This window comes from Pholis gunnellus (assembly GCF_910591455.1).
Source record: "Pholis gunnellus genome assembly, chromosome: 6".
NCBI lineage: Eukaryota > Metazoa > Chordata > Actinopteri > Perciformes > Pholidae > Pholis > Pholis gunnellus.
The window spans coordinates 7,313,688-7,330,826 of NC_136532.1; the positions used below are offsets into that span (position 1 = coordinate 7,313,688).

The following is a 17,139-nucleotide window of genomic DNA, read 5'->3' on the forward strand; positions in this document are numbered from 1 at the left end:
GCGACTGCCCCGCCCACCGGCGACTATATCTGACGGGACGGCTTCTAGTGATGAACGAGGGAGTGTTAGTGTTGGGACTGGGACCTGTACCGGGACTGACCGGCCCACCGAAACAGCCTCCTCCACCAACACTGAGTGTACCATGGCGGCCCCGTCCAACAACAACCAGTTGGAGTGTGGCAACGGAGCAGGCAGGCGGGAGAGGGAGTGGGAGAGGGAGAGGGAGAGGCAGCGTGAGCGGGGGAGAGACAGGGACCGGGACCGAGACTGGGACAGAGAGCGGTTAGATAGGGAGCGCGAGAGGGAGAGGAACCGGGAGAGGGAGCGGGATCGAGTGGAGAGGGAGAGGCTGGAGCGAGAGAGGGAGCGGGAGAGGGAGAGAGCCAGGGAGAGGGAAAGGGAGAGGATTGAGAGGGAGAAGATAGAGAGGGAGAGGGAGCGAGAGAGGGAAAGGGAGAGGGAGAGGGAAAGAGAGAGGCTGGAGAACGAGAGGTTGGAGAGAGAGAGAGAGAGAGAAATGCAGGCCGTAGGGTTAGACGTTTGTGGGAACCTTGTGGGACGAGGAGCAAACGAGAAGAGCAGCGTTGGCATGAGCCACCACCAACACCAGCACAGAGAGATGGCAGCCGCCAGAGCTGACAGTGAGAGCAACCCAGGCGGCCATAACCCTCCGAACCACAACCCGCCCAAGATCCTGCCAGTGTCGGGAAAACTGGAGCAGGTACTTCAAGATTTAGGACAGTGGCTCCCAAACCTGGGGGTCAGCGCCCTCGAAGCGGTTGTAAAATGAATGGAAGGGGTCATGAGATTAGGAAATAGTGAAAAACTAAATTCTGCCACACAAAATGATCTTTCATTTTCTGACTTTTATTTAATCCTTGCTTTAATCCAAATGGGCACCCTCCTAAAGCTTTTTAGTATAGTAGTCTTCTCTTTGTGTCATTGCGCCTCCACAGCTCATGAAAGAAACAGTGTCCAAGCAAAAAGAGGGAATTTCATACTCAACGTGAATCATGTTGGTATCGTCCAAAAGTACAGTATTTGGGGTAAATTCCCTCCTTTTCCACACTTTCCCAAGGTGTGTCCTGGCTGAGCTGTGGTGGAGGGCTACTTACACAAAGGGGAAAGTTTTACTAAAACGACTGTAACTCTGGCCACTTTATTTGGTCATATGAGACTGCTGAAGCGAGAACTGTGAACCTTCCCTGATCTGTCACGTTATAAAGGGATCGTATCAAGGCCAGTATATATGGGAGCAATGATTTTAGCCACCAAGAAACACTTCATGGACGTATGAGTATTGTACCAAGGTAGAATTGATACAAATCTAAAACCCACCCTTTAAAAACTTGATTAATGCCATCCGGCATAAACCTGTTTGTAAGGATTAAAGTGCATCCGAAAATAAACCAAATGCATCTCAAGCAGTCTTACATAATATCATAATATTTATAATTCATCCCCCATATTGTGTTATTGTGCTAAACACATCTCAATGCTGAATTTTATCATTGAAACTTTCACTACGGTGTACTTTTCTCTCTTATTTCTCTGTCTCTCTTCCTTCCTCCTTCTCTGTCGCAGGCGATGCAGAACAACTCAGGCCTTGTTCGTCCCTCTGCCTTCAAGCCGGTGGTTCCCAAGAGCTTCCACTCCATGCAGAACCTGGTGGGCCAGGCAGGAGGGGCTGGGAGCGAGGGCAAGACTGAGGCAAGGAGTGAAGGGTTCAGTGAGAGCAGAGGAGGCAGGAGAGGCAGGGATGGAGCAGGAGCAGAATCAGGAGAGGTCCCAGAAGCCCTGCTCCTGGACCAGGAAAGCCCAGTGAGGGTCAGCAGAACTGAGGGCGGGGGAAACGGTATTGAAGTGGTTCAGGGAGGATTGTCTGACTCAGGGAGGAACTCCCTGACCAGCCTGCCCACCTATACGGGCTCGGGGTCCGGTTGTGGGCCCCCAGCAGTGCTGGGGCCCCTCAGTGCTTCCACCAGCCACATCAACAGGTTGGGCATGGTTGGGGCAGCTGCAGGCCTCGACAAGCTTGAAAAGCCTGGCTACCAGGTACGGCCATCATCCATATACTCGCTCAGGCTGCTGCTTAACGCGCCCTGCTACCATCGTCTCTAATGTGTCGTGATGTGGTCCTCTCCTGCAGAACGGGCTCAGCGCCTCAGACAGCGGCCGGTCCTCCTCGGGGAAGAGCTCCTCGTCCTATCAGAGGCTGAGCCACCTGAGTGACGCCCCAGCACCTCTACGCCCCTCCCCCTCGACCGATGACATCATCCAGGACCTCGAGGACCGCTTATGGGAGAAAGAGCAAGAGGTCAGAGGTCACTCAGACGTGTCTGTTTTGGACTTATTGGGCTCTCCGTTAAAAAGAAGGAGGATACTTTTGAGCATTTATAGGATCAGTTCTGATCTTAAGCAGTTTGTTTGACAGGCCCACATTTTGTCATCCAAGTTGGACTTCTTGTACTTTCACTATTCAACTGGTTGTTCTGTGTCCTTCTTTTCTACCAGGTGCAGCATATGCGCAGAAACCTGGACCAAAGTGAGGCAGCAATCATTCAGGTGTTTGAGGAGAAGCAACGTGTCTGGGAGCGACAGATGGACGAGCTGAGACAGAACTACGCTTCGCGTCTGCAGCAGGTGAACTCGCTATATATTTTGATCTTTAGGAAGTGACCGCACTGTATTTTTACTTTGCTCGCATCTTGATTCCAAACGCAGTTGTGGAATTTCTCCAAAGGGTTTAATGGTTTATTTTGGAGTTGGGATGCGTGTACATGCAGCATCATCTGAAAGGCATTTAAATGGGTCATGGCAGGTACTGTACATATATGCATGTCCCACATATAGATGGAGACTGTCAAAACTCACAACATATATGTACATTTTGTCTCTAGGTTACCCGTCGCGCTCAGCGCTCCCAGACGGCCCTGCAGGCCCAGATAGGCCGTCTGTCCCAGGACAAGAGGAGGCTCCAGGAGGAGATGGCGGCCCTGTTGGCTCAGAGAGAGGACCTGGAGAGAAAGTGTCTGGAGTACAGGAAGGAGCAGGCTGACATCTTGCCTCGTCTGGAGGAAACCAAGTGGGAGGTGAGATATGACTATATGACTTGGTGCGCTTGACTGGCTCAGTAAAATGTTATCAGGCTTCCATCATGGTAGATTGAGCCGTGGAGTATAAGGGTGTGTGTGAAGCTGAATACATCTGTGTGTAAAAGCATACATGCAATGGGAAAGGAAGCATGTTTACCACAAACACGAAACACTGCTAAATACAAAAAAAATGATACTGCTCACCCATTCACTCGTTCTTTATGTGGCAGGTGTGTCAGAAGGCAGGAGAGATCTCCCTGCTGAAGCAGCAGCTGAGGGAGAGTCAGGCGGAAGTGACCCAGCGAGCTGGAGAGATGGTGGCCCTGAGAGGCCAGCTGAAGGAGCTCAATGCCCAGCTGAGGGAGCGGGAGGAGACCATGCTGGGCCTGAAGGACTCCTACAGCACCAAGAGCGTGGAGCTGGAGAAGTGTGAGGGAGAGCTGAGGAGGACTCTGTCAGAGGTGGGTTTTCAATTACACGTTAATTAATACTCAGCGGGCTTTAACAGACAAAGCCGGGGATTTCAAAATAACAGAAGAACGCAAACAGGCTAATCATTAACACAAGTTTACAAAACATTAAAACAGTTTCCAAACATAATGAAGTTCACTATTTTAGTACAACATACATATATCTGCTTTTATCACCAGTCAGCCAGAATTGAAGCTAATAGGTGCCCTCTCTAACAATAGAAATAATAACAAAACAACATTGAAGTTTGTCGCAGTATCGGTTTGCATAATCGGATGCATGTCATCAGTGTAGAATTGTATATATTTATATGTCATATGTCACCCCAAAAAGAGCATGAAACTTATCTCCAGCTGTAGGATGTGAGGCTCACATTATTCTAGGCCTATGATGAAGAGCAGTCAAAATAGAGTTTACGACATGCAAGGTTGCAGGATTGGGACGCTTACTACTACGTCGAAATTGTTGGACGTTTAAATCCTCCAAATCCTTGGAGGATTCCTTGGAAGCCCAACTTAGTGAGGACACTAGGCAACAAATTGGGCAACATCACATATTACAGAAGCAGCATTTGTTTTCCTTTGTGCTGTATGACCTCATGAGCAGCTCCCACACATATATGTACATAATGGTGTTCATTCCATTACATGAAATAGCAGTTTATAACCAATATTCTTCTCTTTTCAAGTACAATGTATGCATTCATCACAAGCTCTTATCTGGGGCAACTCATAAGTGCCATGGAAACCCAACATTCATCAAAAACGTTATGGACTCAAGTTTGTAAGCAAGTTTAGATGTTAAGATTTTTGTAAAAAATGTCAGACAACAGCTTAAATATGCTCATTGCCTTGGTTAGGAGGATCGCTTTCCACGATCCACAGAGCCCACTGCTGTTTCTGTCTGTACTGTAGTCTCTCTCCTGATTCAACTGTCACTGCACAGTCCCATTCTGGGTGTGCCTAAAGTATATGAGCATACATGTGTATGATTGCATTCATGCATGTATGTACAATAAACACAGCTGGATGTGTATTTGTTTTAACGGCTGTCTTAATTTCTTTTTACATATATTCTGTATTTATGTTTATAATTATGTACACAACATATGCTTTTTGTGTTTTTATGTCTTGTTTTGCTTTTGTTCTAATGTAGGAGACACCCTGAGTGTGATTAGGCACCTGACTTTGATTTGACATTTAGAATACATTGAAATAAATGTAAAACTGAATGATATTTTCATGTGATACATATTTTCCTTTCTACAGGTGTCCATCCTTAGAGAGAAGCTGGGTGTATTCGAGGCAGAGGTGCTTGGTTTAAAGCGGGCTCTGAATGAAGTCAGCCGGGGAGCAGAAGTTGTTGTGAGCCCTAACTTAGCTGCGGCAGGTCTGTTGCCACCATGGGGACTTGTCCACTGCCCACGAAACCCCACTGAGCCCTCAATCAACTCTCTCACCCCCACATCTGAAACCCTGCTGAGTCTTCAGAGTGATGAAGCCAAAGCTCAGAGGCAGGAAGCTCAGAGGCAGCAACGCGAAGAAGCTCAATGGCGCGACATGCAGCAGCGGCAGGATGCCCACATGCACCAGGACATCCGAATGCGCCAGGATGCCCAAATCCGACCGGACGGCCAAATGCGCCAGGAGGCTCATCTCCGCCACGAAGCCCAAATGCGCCAAGAGGTGCAGCTCCGTCAAGAGGCTCAGCTCCGTCAGGAGGCCCAGCTCTGCCACGAGGCCCAAATGCGCCAAGAGGCCCAGCTCCGTCACGAGGCCCAACTCTGTCAGGAGGTGCAACTGCGTCAGGACGGCCACCAGCCCCAGCGGGGGCAGGAGGGTCACTGGGACGAGGCAGGGGAGCTGCGCAGGCAACTCGAGCAGCTGCAGGCCGCGTTGCGCCTGGAGCGGCAGCAACGGGAGCGCCAGGCCCTCAACTTCGACCAGGAGCGACACACCTGGCAGGACGAGAAGGAGCGGGTTTTGAAATACCAGGCGCAGCTGCAGCTCAGCTATGTGGAGACGCTGCAGAAGAACCAGGCTTTGGAAAAACGTATGAGCCAGCTGGGAGCCAAACCGAACACAACGTCCACCACCACCACCATCACCACCACCACCACCACCTCCCCCACCTCCTCCAATTCTCCGCCTCCACCACCGGGCCTCTCACCGCTGTCTGCTCAGCCCCCACCCTCTCTCCCTAGCCCCATCGCCCTCACCATCTCCCCTCCTTGTGAAGACCAGAAGGGCCCTCCGTCGCTCCACCAGCTTGCCAATCCCTGGGCAGGACCCTCACGCCTGGAGAGGATAGAGTCCACTGAGATATAGAGACGGCTCCCCGACGTATTGTCCAGTTCGATATACAAGACCTCTCACACAGAACCACTTCAGCATACAGTTGAAAACATTTCAGTCTACAATAGAATAAATCAGTACAGTCTGACATACTTTTCAAAGCAACTAAAGACACTGAACAGCAACAACAGCGACTGCATAATCCAACATTGTCAGCAACAAGCAGTTGAACTTCGTTTAATCTATCAATGATTTTTCAACCTCCTAAGCAGCCTTTCTCTCACAAGTTGCACACTACTACATCCTACCTAATCAGTGTTCATGAGAAGTGTGCCACACTGATGGATGGCGGAAAACTAAATGTTAAATGACAATGTTTAGACGACAGCACTAACACGGGGGTCATTTCATGCCCATGCTAGAAAAGGACCAAGACAATCAGGGATATTGTCAGAAATGATCAACCAGAACATTATGCGGTATTTATTCATTGTAAGTCTGTGTCACTGGTAATGTAAAAGTAGAAATAGTGGTCAGAGTGTGTGATGTTAACTTGCATTTTTGGCCAGAGAGCGCCTTACTCCATTTTTTTCCAGCATGTATACGAGAATAATGCCAATGCTGGGAACAGATGAAAAAAAAAATGAAAAAAATAATCAAGAGTGCTATTATCGTTTTCAGTGCTTTAATTATAATATCAGCAAACCAGTTAGACAAAGTCATTACACATGGCTGGACTATTTCATTTAAATACCAGCAGATATCGACGTCGAAGGTCAAACAGACGGATTCTTGATTCAGATTTCAAGTCATTTCATGCACAGAGTCCAACATGCATGACTCATTTAAATGCACCATCAAGACCAACAGAGTTTATATTTTCTACAAACTGAATGAAATAGATATGTTTAGTAGATAATCAACCCCAACTGAATATAGAATATGTTTATAGATGTGGGACAACCTGGTTTGCCTTCGCTGCAGATCGTCTGCGGTGACTAAAAACAAACACTAGAGGTCATCAGAGGGCTTTCGCAGCGCTCCCTGCTCAAATTTCTTGTCATTGAACTGCAAGGAGAATGTGAATGGAGGCACACAATTTGAATTTGGTTATTATGACAATTGTGTCGTTCACTTTGAGCATTTACAGCCAAGAGATCTGAGAAATCAGTCAGTATCCCCAAAGTTAAAATTAAATTTATAGAATGTATGATATACTAGAAAGAAATAATTATAAAAGTTATAGATTGTAAATGTGTGTATGTGTGTTTGTGTGTGTGTGTGTGTGTGTGTGTGTGTGTGTGTGTGTGTGTGTGTGTGTGTGTGTGTGTGTGTGTGTGGGAGAGCGGGTGTGTGCATGTGTGTATACATATGAAAAGCTTATGAGATTGAGGATAGAGGGACTATAGTGGCAATACAGCAAAGGAAGATATATTGACAGTAAAGGGATTTTGTTTTTGTTTGGCGGGGTGGGGTCAGTGAAGTACAGTAAGATGTACAGGAAAGCTTGGTACAAGGGCGGGGAGACTGACAATTTAAACTGAGGGAGTCTGTATAACCTGGAAACTCTACTTTCTTCTGCATAGCTCATTTAGACAAAGCAGGGGAGAAGGAAGTAAAAAAAAAAAAGAATCTGAAAAATGGAAAGTCTGCGTCTTTCTAAGGGAGCATTCAGCTAACTGCACTATGTAGTGTCCTACACACAAGTTATGATGTACAGTAGACAGATGTGAATATCATGGCTTTTATATGTGTTGTTTACGCCAGCATACAAAGATGTTTCTCAAGAATATTAACTTATCTCTAAGGTATTACATAGTATTATCATCTTTATTACTGTTATTATATTATGGTGAACTGACAGAGAAATATGTGCCATTTGAGCTTTCTTTTATGTGTTTTCTTTTGTTTTTTTTAACTGTGTAGATAGCCTAACGGCCTACCATGATGGTGCAAACATAGCAACCCTGTCCAAAAATGATGTTCCTTTTGATGTAGGTGATAAATGTAGTTACAGTATTGCATTGTTTAGAGAACAAAATGCTACCAATTTTATACATGTTTCAGATTTATCGTTTGCATTTATGTTACTAGTACTGTTCTGGCTTGATTAAAACCACCCCTTTGTTAAAATTCAGCAGAACTAATAAAGATATGTGAATAATTCAGCACTTCTTGTCATTGAGAAAATCCATTGTCCTATGGTTGCTTTAAGATTTGATTCGGGCAATCAGCTTTGAAACAATTCACCAGATGAAATATTTGGAGTACTCCAAATATTAGGATACAGGATTATTATAGGCACATATCTTTAATCACAGTGGTTCCCAAACAGGGGGTCAGGACTTCCTGAAGGAATAATACTCAGGGGTCATAAATCAATTAACAAAATGAAAGAAGAAAAAAACATATTTCTGCCATAGGAAGTTAGGCTTATCTTTTCAGACTTTTCATTTTAATTATGGCAATTTTACTCCATGAGACCTGTCAAATATCATGTACTTAAAAGTACCAATACTAAACTCCTGCATAGAAAATAGTAAAAGTACAGAAGCACTATCAGCAAGTATCGAAAGTAAATTATTCAGAATAAATTAGTGCATTATGTTATTCAATTATCAGCATTGCTGCATTAACATCTGAGCAGCATTTTAATGTAGAAATAGCGTGCTTAGGTAGAGATAATTTTAACTACTTTAGGTGCTGTTGCGTATAGTTTAATCTGCAATCTGTCTTAAAATCTTAAACTGCCACATACGTAACAACAAGGAACTATAGCCGTCACACAGTGGAGTACAAGCACACTGTTTACTTCTGAAATGTAGCAAAGTAGAAGTATGAAGTAGCATAATATCAGTGTTCAAGGAAAAGTACCTCAAAGCAGTATACTGTATGTGCACTACTTGATTAAATGTACTTTTCACCATTGGACCTGGCTGTGTAAGATCCTCAAACATATGCAACCTGTGAGGAGGAGTTGTATAGACAGAGCATTGTCTTATGGGGTCACAAACCAAAAAGGTTGTGAACCATTGTTGACCACTGTCTTCTGGCTGATGATGGAGATACTGCACTCATTTACAAAGGAAAGGTGTTGTAGTGAGTAGCATAAATAGTCCTCAAACCAAAAAGGTCTGGGGTCTTTCACGCAACCCACAGAGTTGTCCTTCAAATGTTGCAATCTGTTAGGTTGCATTTTGTGAAGCTGAGCGACCCTGTTGACATTTATGTGGAGGATGAAGAGATTTATCTCCGAAAAGATAGACAAAATGCATTTGCATTGGATATTTCTAAAATGTAATTAGAGATGACCAAATGAATGTTATTAAATGTTGAAAGGGCTGAGCCTGTGTAAGGAACACATACATGTCAGAGGATGGGAAATTAAATGAAGCCATTTTTACTATACACCTGTTGCATACCTTGATTCATTTCGCATTTTTAATTGGAAGCAGGTCCCTTCTGTGTTTCCGTAGTTGTACTGGCTATGTTAGCTATCAGCTGTTAGCTACCTTCTCAAGTTGGTCAGAGGAGTCAAATCAAGAGTGAAAACAGCCAAGTTTGTCTTCGACCAAGCAACGTAAGCTTTGTATGCTTTAGTTTACCAAGCTAATGTTAATATTGTCAGTGTCAGAATTAGCAATGTTAGCCGATATCATATAGCTAGCTACGTTTAGCGTATTTGAATGTGCGTTACATGTATTCCAAAACTAGCTAAGCTATGAACGATGCTGCACAATAGCAACAAAATAAATTCCATCACAAGTTCAGGTGAAACGCTATTCAGGCTGGTTCTTTTATACATAGATGTACAGTTAACTATCATATTATTAAGAACAGCATTAAATCCTCTGCTTTGAATAGCTGGAGCTATTGCAGATTAATCAAGATGAATCTATTATTATGTTCTGTGTTGAGTAGGGTTGGGTACCGAAACCCGGTGCCAATATGGAACCGGTACTTATACGACCGATACCTACCGGACCGAAACGCAACGCAGATTTCGGTGCTTCTTTTCGGTGCCTGAGCCGATTGAAATACTTTTTTTTAACACTACTCTGATGACTCCGTCCTGGCAGCAGGTAACGATAGCTACCGTTTGTATAGCTACAGCAGCTAGCTAGCCATCAACCTTTTAACAGAGAAAATGCCGAAAGGTAAACGGTCAAAAGTGTGTCTGTTTTTATTTTGAAAGTTCATTGCTCACTGGCAGCGGTGGAGGAATGGAGACTACTGGACATCGCTGCGGTAAAGTTAGCAGACACTCAGGTCTCCGTGGTCAACTCAGCAGACACTTAGATGTTAGTGACCTATACGCTGAAATTCACGGTAAACGCATTCAAACGGCACAGATCGGGAGCGAGCGAAGGACTTTGAAAGTTAGCGGAAAGATTTAACGTGAGACAACATCCGGTTTCTTCAGAGGAACATCCGATTTTCAGAATAAGATGCCAACAAAGTATGAATTAAATTCACATTAAGTATAAAACATGCTACCTGCATCTCGTGAGTTAAAGGGAAAATACACCTACATTGTGCGTAAGTGTGTCTTTATTCTTTGATCGCTGGGTAACCATCATCACCTCTGAGTTACAGCATTATATTGATGAACAGTAGAGCTGCATTCACATGCTCTGTCATGAAGACGACACACATTTAGATGAAACGTGCTGAAACATTGTATTCCTGTTGCACAGCAGTGGAACGTTTCACATGAAGTCACACACTGAGCACAGATAGTGAAGAGATATAACTGCTACTGTGTAAAGGGAATACTGCTGTTAAAAAGAACCTTATTTGTTTAAAGTGTTTGCAAACCAAATGTTATTGCACTTTTGTTCATATAGCAGTACTTTTAAAATAAAAGTGCACAATACACTACCTTTGAATTAATTATTGAACTTTGCCATAACAATGAGATTAATCGCAAAAATTCCATGCGATTAAAAATTGTAATCGTTGCCCAGCACTAATATGTATAGTATACTTTAAACAGTTAAATATATTGTTAAATTTGACTTGGCAATAAAAAAAGTATCGGTTCAGGCACCGTTTAGGCACCGGTATCGTTTTAAAAGTATCGTTTTAGCACCGGTATCGGAAAAAACCCAAACGATACCCATCCCTAGTGTTGAGTTACCTTGAATTTGCCTATTTTATTGAATTGTAAATAATAATCCGGATGGCAAACGTAAGTGCAAGTCACCGTCTTCCTGTTTTGTCATTATATCACTTAACACAATACTGCATGAGTTTACCTCGTTGAACTCACTGTTAAAGATTGTTGATGAGAGATGAGTCGGATCACAAAATGTGATTAGCTTCTAATAATGCTGGACGGAGTTGTGTACCAATATGAGTGTTAAGCACTGAATGCCTCATTTTCCTTTGACCTATAAACTCCATGTGTAGCTCTGAAATTAATTTCTGTCTTTGCAGGTTGGAGAATATGGTTTTGAATCTGTGTCTGCCAGCCTTTCATACAACAGTTCAATGCAACAAGGTGTGACACATTTCATGGACCTATCACGTCACTCTACCTTCCTGAGGCTGCTTTTTTATTATCTAACACGCACAATGCTGTGAGTTTTATTCATTCTGGTGCACAGGCTGCTGCTACACCTACGTGACATACCATGTACTTCGTGTTAGCAGCAGATAGTTGGCACATAATACAAGCTAAAAACACTATTCTGTACACTTTTGTAGCGTCTTATGAGAAATAGTGGAGGTCGTGCTGTAGATGTGAAAGTGGAGAAGCGCAGGGACAAAGTGGAGCGTGGGAGACTGAATCACAGCTGACCTTGCGATGTTCTTTTTATTTGTAATTTGTTATCAGATCATCACAGCATTTTCTCCCCACTGGAGATGGAAGATGTTCAATTATATTTTTAAATCAAACCTCAACGTTTTTCCATTTTCAATGAAACCAGCCCTTGAAACTTAAACAGATTTGGACTGTTTGTAGTATACCAATTAGATTGGATGGACACATGAGGTTTGCTATGTATTAAAGCATGAAATGTATTTTTCAACTGCAGCTGTGTGCAGATGGCTATGATGTCACAAACCTTGTGTCAGCTGACCCTGCTATCCGGAGGCGTGGCTTCAAGCTGGAGTACTTCCTACGGCCCCCTGTACAGGTAAGATGATGCCGTCGTACTTGAGTAGAGGTTTACTTTCTTGCTTGAGATGAGAAGATTGCCAAGCAAAGCTCATGATTATCATTTTTCACAGAGAGGGCGACACTCATTTTGTCCTAAAAATGTAACTTAATGTCATTGCAGTCTTGAAAATATCACCTTATATTTAAGTAACAAGGCAAAGGTGTGAGCACTCTTCAGGCTGAATGCCGAAATCTCACTAAATTGCTTAATATCTTAATATCGGGAACACTTTTAAAAGTGGGTAGGATCTCTGGCAACACTAGTAATACATCAATCTCTATGGTTCATCATTCCTTTATTCCTCTCAGGTGACGTTGAAGTTTGGCTTCCAGGTGGAGCTGTGCAGGGTGGATGTGGAGCTGTGGACCTGGGGTATGGACCGAGGACAGGTTTGCAAGAGACTGGAGATCAGCACCAGCTCTGATACGTTACCCACCCCGAATTTTGACCAAGGCCACAAAGGTGTTCATCAAAATAAACAAATGCAGGTAAAGGACCAGAAACGGAGTAGAGAAAAACCACAGGAGCATGCGGTTAAACACGGCCAGAGTAGTGGCCACCAGTGGAGACTTCAGGCTCAACAGTGGGGCGAAGAGGCCCTAGATGAGCCTCAACAAAGAGGCCATGCGTTCAAATCAAACACTGAGCCCAGTAATCCTGAACCTGGACTGGACTTCAAACTGATAGGTCGTTGCGAACTCAGGGAGGAAACCCAAGTCTGTTTCACGCGTTCAAACTTCAGACCCCGGCCCCCGTTCCTCTCCCCTCTACCGCCGCAACCCGCCAACTGTCGGCAAGAGGAGCTGTGGAGTCGGGGTATGCCTTCGTTAGGCGCAGTGACGCAACTTCGCGTCACGTTGCCTTTCGGCGGTGCAGCATCTGCTCTTGGGCTCAAGGCTTTGGCCGTGTGGGGACAACCTGCTCGCTGCTGCCCGGCAGAAGAAGTGGGGAGGATTAAAAGAGTCCAGGAGGCCAGCGAAAGACGCCTGCCAAGACCGGTGTTATTTGGCCCTTCTGTCAGCAGGATAAAACCACCGCTGCAAGCAGCTACCTCCCCAAGGTATGCGTTCATGAAGCAGTCTTTTAAAAAAAATATCACATTTCAGTTTAATCTGCATCTTGAGAGATAGAGTAGATAAAATACAGCTCTTAATAATAATAAAGGATACTCATTTTCTTGCACTGTTGATAATTATCTGTTGGCTTTTTGTCTGTCTCCAGCAATCTTTCCATCCCTGAAGAGTTCCTCGACCAGATAACCCAGGAGGTGATGCTGCTGCCCATGCTGCTGCCCAGTGGTGTGTCAGTGGACAGCACCACACTGGAGGAGCACCAGAAGAGGGAGGCCACCTGGGGGCGACCCCCGAACGACCCCTTCACCGGCGTCCCGTTCACTTCCACCTCCCAGCCTCTTCCTAACCCCCAGCTGAAAAGCCGCATTGACCACTTCATACTGCAGAAGGGGATGATGAGGAGGGACGGGATGTTGGGCAGACAAGGAGACGGAGAGAATCCACAGGCCTCAAGACTCGTAACCTCCAAGGTAGACGGACAGTCCCAGTACTCTCCCTGTCTCAGTGAGCGCTCAATAGACAACACTGCTATTCAGTATAATGCCGGCACCAGAAACACAAACAGGACGTTCTCATCAGATAATGGGAATCACACATTTAACTCTCAGCCTCTTACTATAGATAGTAAATCAGAGTTGGGGAGAAGAAAGAAACGAGACCTAAGTGGAGTTCACAACGAATCATCAGAAGATTTGACAGCCGAGAAGCAACTACTACCTCCAACAAAAAGACCAAGGAATGATGCGGCGTCAGGTTAGTGTAACTTGTTCTGTAAGATTTAAGATCCCAAAACATCTTCTCTCCTGCTGACCCGTCCGTTGTGTCGACGTTTACTCCTTCGCCATACTGCTTCAGTCCCCAGCTGCAGCTCTCATGAGCAGCGTTTGTCCGCCAGTCTGGACGAGGCCCTCCTCTCCGCCCTGCAGGGCCGACCCTCCTTCACCTCCAACCTGTCTCAGCAGAGACGGGTCTGTCCTGACTCTGAACCACTGAGCGTCCCACAGCGATGTCCGACTGCAGGCACTCCAAGCATGCAACCAGGTAGGATTTAGAAAAGTCCCCTTTGGAACACTGAGACAAAACACACAATCCTCTGTAAATATGGAAGGTTGTATCGTGATCTTTTGTAAAAGGTGGCCACTGTGGTCAGGAGAACAGCTCTTGTCATCGCTCACTCGGTGTCTAGTCTGATGCTGCACTTCCTGTAAACTAATGGCGAGGTCGTCAGGCTTAGAAAAGAACCCTCTTAAATGTCGCTGTTAATTTTTTACAGGAGCCTTGGATTGACAAAAATTCAGCGCAAACAAAAGACGTTTTTTTCTGAACTGGAAAAATTCTTGCACAAAATACTCAGCAGATTCATTGTTGAGAGGCATTCTGGTGCGCGGGAAATCTGAGGATCTAATTGATAAGGAGAAATAAAAGCTAAACAAACAAAATTAACAGTGAAATCTACTGGAAAAATGCAAATTTGTGCCAGTGTAGGAGTTTTGACATGTGTTTCTGATGTGTTACATCAATATAAATCCATGAATCTTTTGATTAATCCTCTTCTCGCATTTGCTTGCCAGGTGAGAAGACGTGCTCGGCATGTTCCTGCTCGATGTCCGTCTACTCCAAATTGGCGTCGTCCATCTACCGCCTCACCTGCGGTCACTTGCTCTGCCGTTCCTGCGTGCGGAGGGACTCCCAGCCACTAAACTCCGTCACTACGTCGACATCCGATCACATCTTGTGTCCGGCCTGCCAAAACCCCACCCCACGCAGTGATGTCATGCGTGTGCATCACTGACAGCTGCCCTCAGAAAGGCAAAAGAAATGAGGAGGATTGTATAGAAGGTGAAGTAAGGATTGTACTTCAGATGTGCCGCTTTGGGGAAAAACTAAAAACATTTACAGCTGAAAGTAACAGATCCTGGTGCCAGTTTATTTGTTATTATTGTTTACTTGGTTTGACGCTACCTCCGTCCCCCTCCTTGATATACAGTGCATCTTCACGGATGTGTGGTACTGTATGATTGACAAGTGTTGGAACGTCCTAAACAAATGCCAAATGTGTCTTCCCAAGAATTTCCATGACACTATTTATCCCTCATTTCTCACTTTTTTAGGAATTATTTCTATATCAGTTTTTATTCACACGCGTTATAAGTACTTCCAGTCTTGCTGTGGATGTTATTTCTTTGAATTTCCTTGGACCGGTGACGTCACAAAATCAATGTTTTTTTGTTTTTTTTATGTCCACAGCGGTAGAAAGAACATCAGTGAAAGCAAAGACCTTTACAAGAATCTTGCATAAGAGAATATTTAAAAAATAATAAATAAAAATGTCCTCTCTTCCACCTCGCTCCCTGTCTCTCTTTCATTGAGCATGTGCGGTTGCAGCCTTGGTTCTGCAGCCTTTGTAGAGAAAAAAAAAGAAAAGGTTGGGGGACAGAAGTAGCAAGAGGCCAGAAGAATGGAAGTGGGTTTGGAGTGGACCCAAGGCTGTGTGGTCATTGTGAAGGAAAAACTCCGGGTCATGCTCGGCCGTCTGCTCTTCACTCAACTCACCACATGACACTCTACACTCATGCCTATCGGTTGTATTGTTTTACTGTCTTCAGACAGTAAACGCAGGAAGAAAAGGGATTTCTAGGGATTGATAATGTACACATTTCTTCATGTTAATATTAAACTCTATATTCTTGCATGAATTCAGGCAGTGGCAAGGGTTTCTCAGGTAATATGGGAAAGCTGAATTTCTTTCAAGCTTTTCCTATAAGGAGCAGTGTTGAGAAATAAATGTGTGCACAATGTCCAAGTCCTCCTGTGTCCTTGCCCACCTATACATTCATCCTCTTCCACGTCACTCTTCACCCCAATTGCTTCTTATGAGTTTGTTATCGCGAGCACATAAGGGTTAAACAGACCAAAGTCCGGGTGAAAAACAACTGTTTATTGGGCTTCGGGACCACAAACCGCACAAGTTATGTGTTGGTTTCCCTGACAACATTAAGCTTAACCAAGGTCATGATCCTGTATCCGCTCAGTGCGAGCAAAGGCTGGAATCAGTTGTTGCTCATGTAAAACGGAGACGTCAGCTTCGCTGTTTGAGCTACGAGCGATGGATAAAAGCACATAATGCATACTAAATCACACTGTGTATTGGAGTCATAATGTCTTCTTTTTCTGCTTTGTACATGTCAAAAAATGAAGATCAGCCGTCAAAGTTCAATTTCATTTCACTTGTTTATTTCAAGGTTTATTACAGGAGTTGTTTCTATTTGTCAGAAGAACTGTTTTTAAATTAGTTGTGTTATTATTTCACATTGTTCAGGAGTACAGTAATCTAAAGAGCACGTTCTGTATCTATAGAAAAGCTTTTGGCTCGAACGCTGTGATGCATTTCAAAGAAATCCTCCACACATGCTGATGCCTCAGGTTTGCCATTTAGCATTTACTTGTTAATTAGCATCGGCAGGTAATAGGTGAGATACAACCCGAAGCATGCAACGACACACGGAACGGAATAAAAGGGTTTTCATGTTTACTTGAAATGCTAATCTTGTTGTGCTCATCAATAGTTTAGAATATCATGAGGGGGATAATTTGTGTGACCTCGGGGTTGCCATGATGCTAGCAGTTTACCTTCATGTGACAAAAGTTAAAACTGATTGTCCTGCAGCGATGAACAGCGGGTAAGCTTGACAGCTGAATTGTGCGTGACCAACATGAAATGTACCTAATCAGCACTTATTGCATTAGATGCAATTAGTTGTACACAGGCCTAATTAGTTGTGCATGTTTGTGCCATTTCCAGTGTGTGCCCTCCTGCCATCTGCCGCGCGGAGGAGTTACTCCAAATAAGTGTTGTGCGGCCCTGAATACAGAAAAGGGCATCTTTTGCTGTCTTGTGTAGATTTGTTAGATGGCAGACATCTGATGCAGAGCCATGTCTGCTGCGACCTCTTGCGCGCACGCACGCACGCACGCAGGTGGCCTTCGGTTGCGCGTACACGTGGACGGCGGAACGAGACTGACGTCAGATCGCAGTGTC

At 44.6% G+C, this 17,139-nt stretch overlaps 2 protein-coding genes across 2 annotated transcripts; both read left to right on the forward strand.

The window, feature by feature from the left end:
* Positions 1-502: 502 nt before the first annotated feature.
* lzts3b (leucine zipper, putative tumor suppressor family member 3b) lies at positions 503-5,893 on the forward strand (the record flags this gene model as incomplete). Its single annotated transcript, XM_079161676.1, has 7 exons — positions 503-721; positions 1,585-2,055; positions 2,150-2,317; positions 2,515-2,643; positions 2,901-3,092; positions 3,326-3,556; positions 4,835-5,893. Exons 1-7 carry the CDS (start codon positions 518-520, stop codon positions 5,891-5,893), a joined length of 2,454 nt encoding a protein of 817 aa, XP_079017802.1. The 5' UTR covers positions 503-517.
* A 3,476-nt stretch (positions 5,894-9,369) lies between these two features.
* ubox5 (U-box domain containing 5) lies at positions 9,370-15,372 on the forward strand. Its single transcript, XM_079161675.1, has 7 exons — positions 9,370-9,440; positions 11,300-11,363; positions 11,902-12,003; positions 12,336-13,087; positions 13,249-13,853; positions 13,956-14,141; positions 14,672-15,372. The coding sequence occupies exons 2-7, from the start codon at positions 11,310-11,312 to the stop codon at positions 14,890-14,892; spliced, it is 1,920 nt and encodes a 639-aa protein (XP_079017801.1). The 5' UTR covers positions 9,370-9,440; positions 11,300-11,309; the 3' UTR covers positions 14,893-15,372.
* The last annotated feature ends 1,767 nt before the right edge of the window (positions 15,373-17,139 follow it).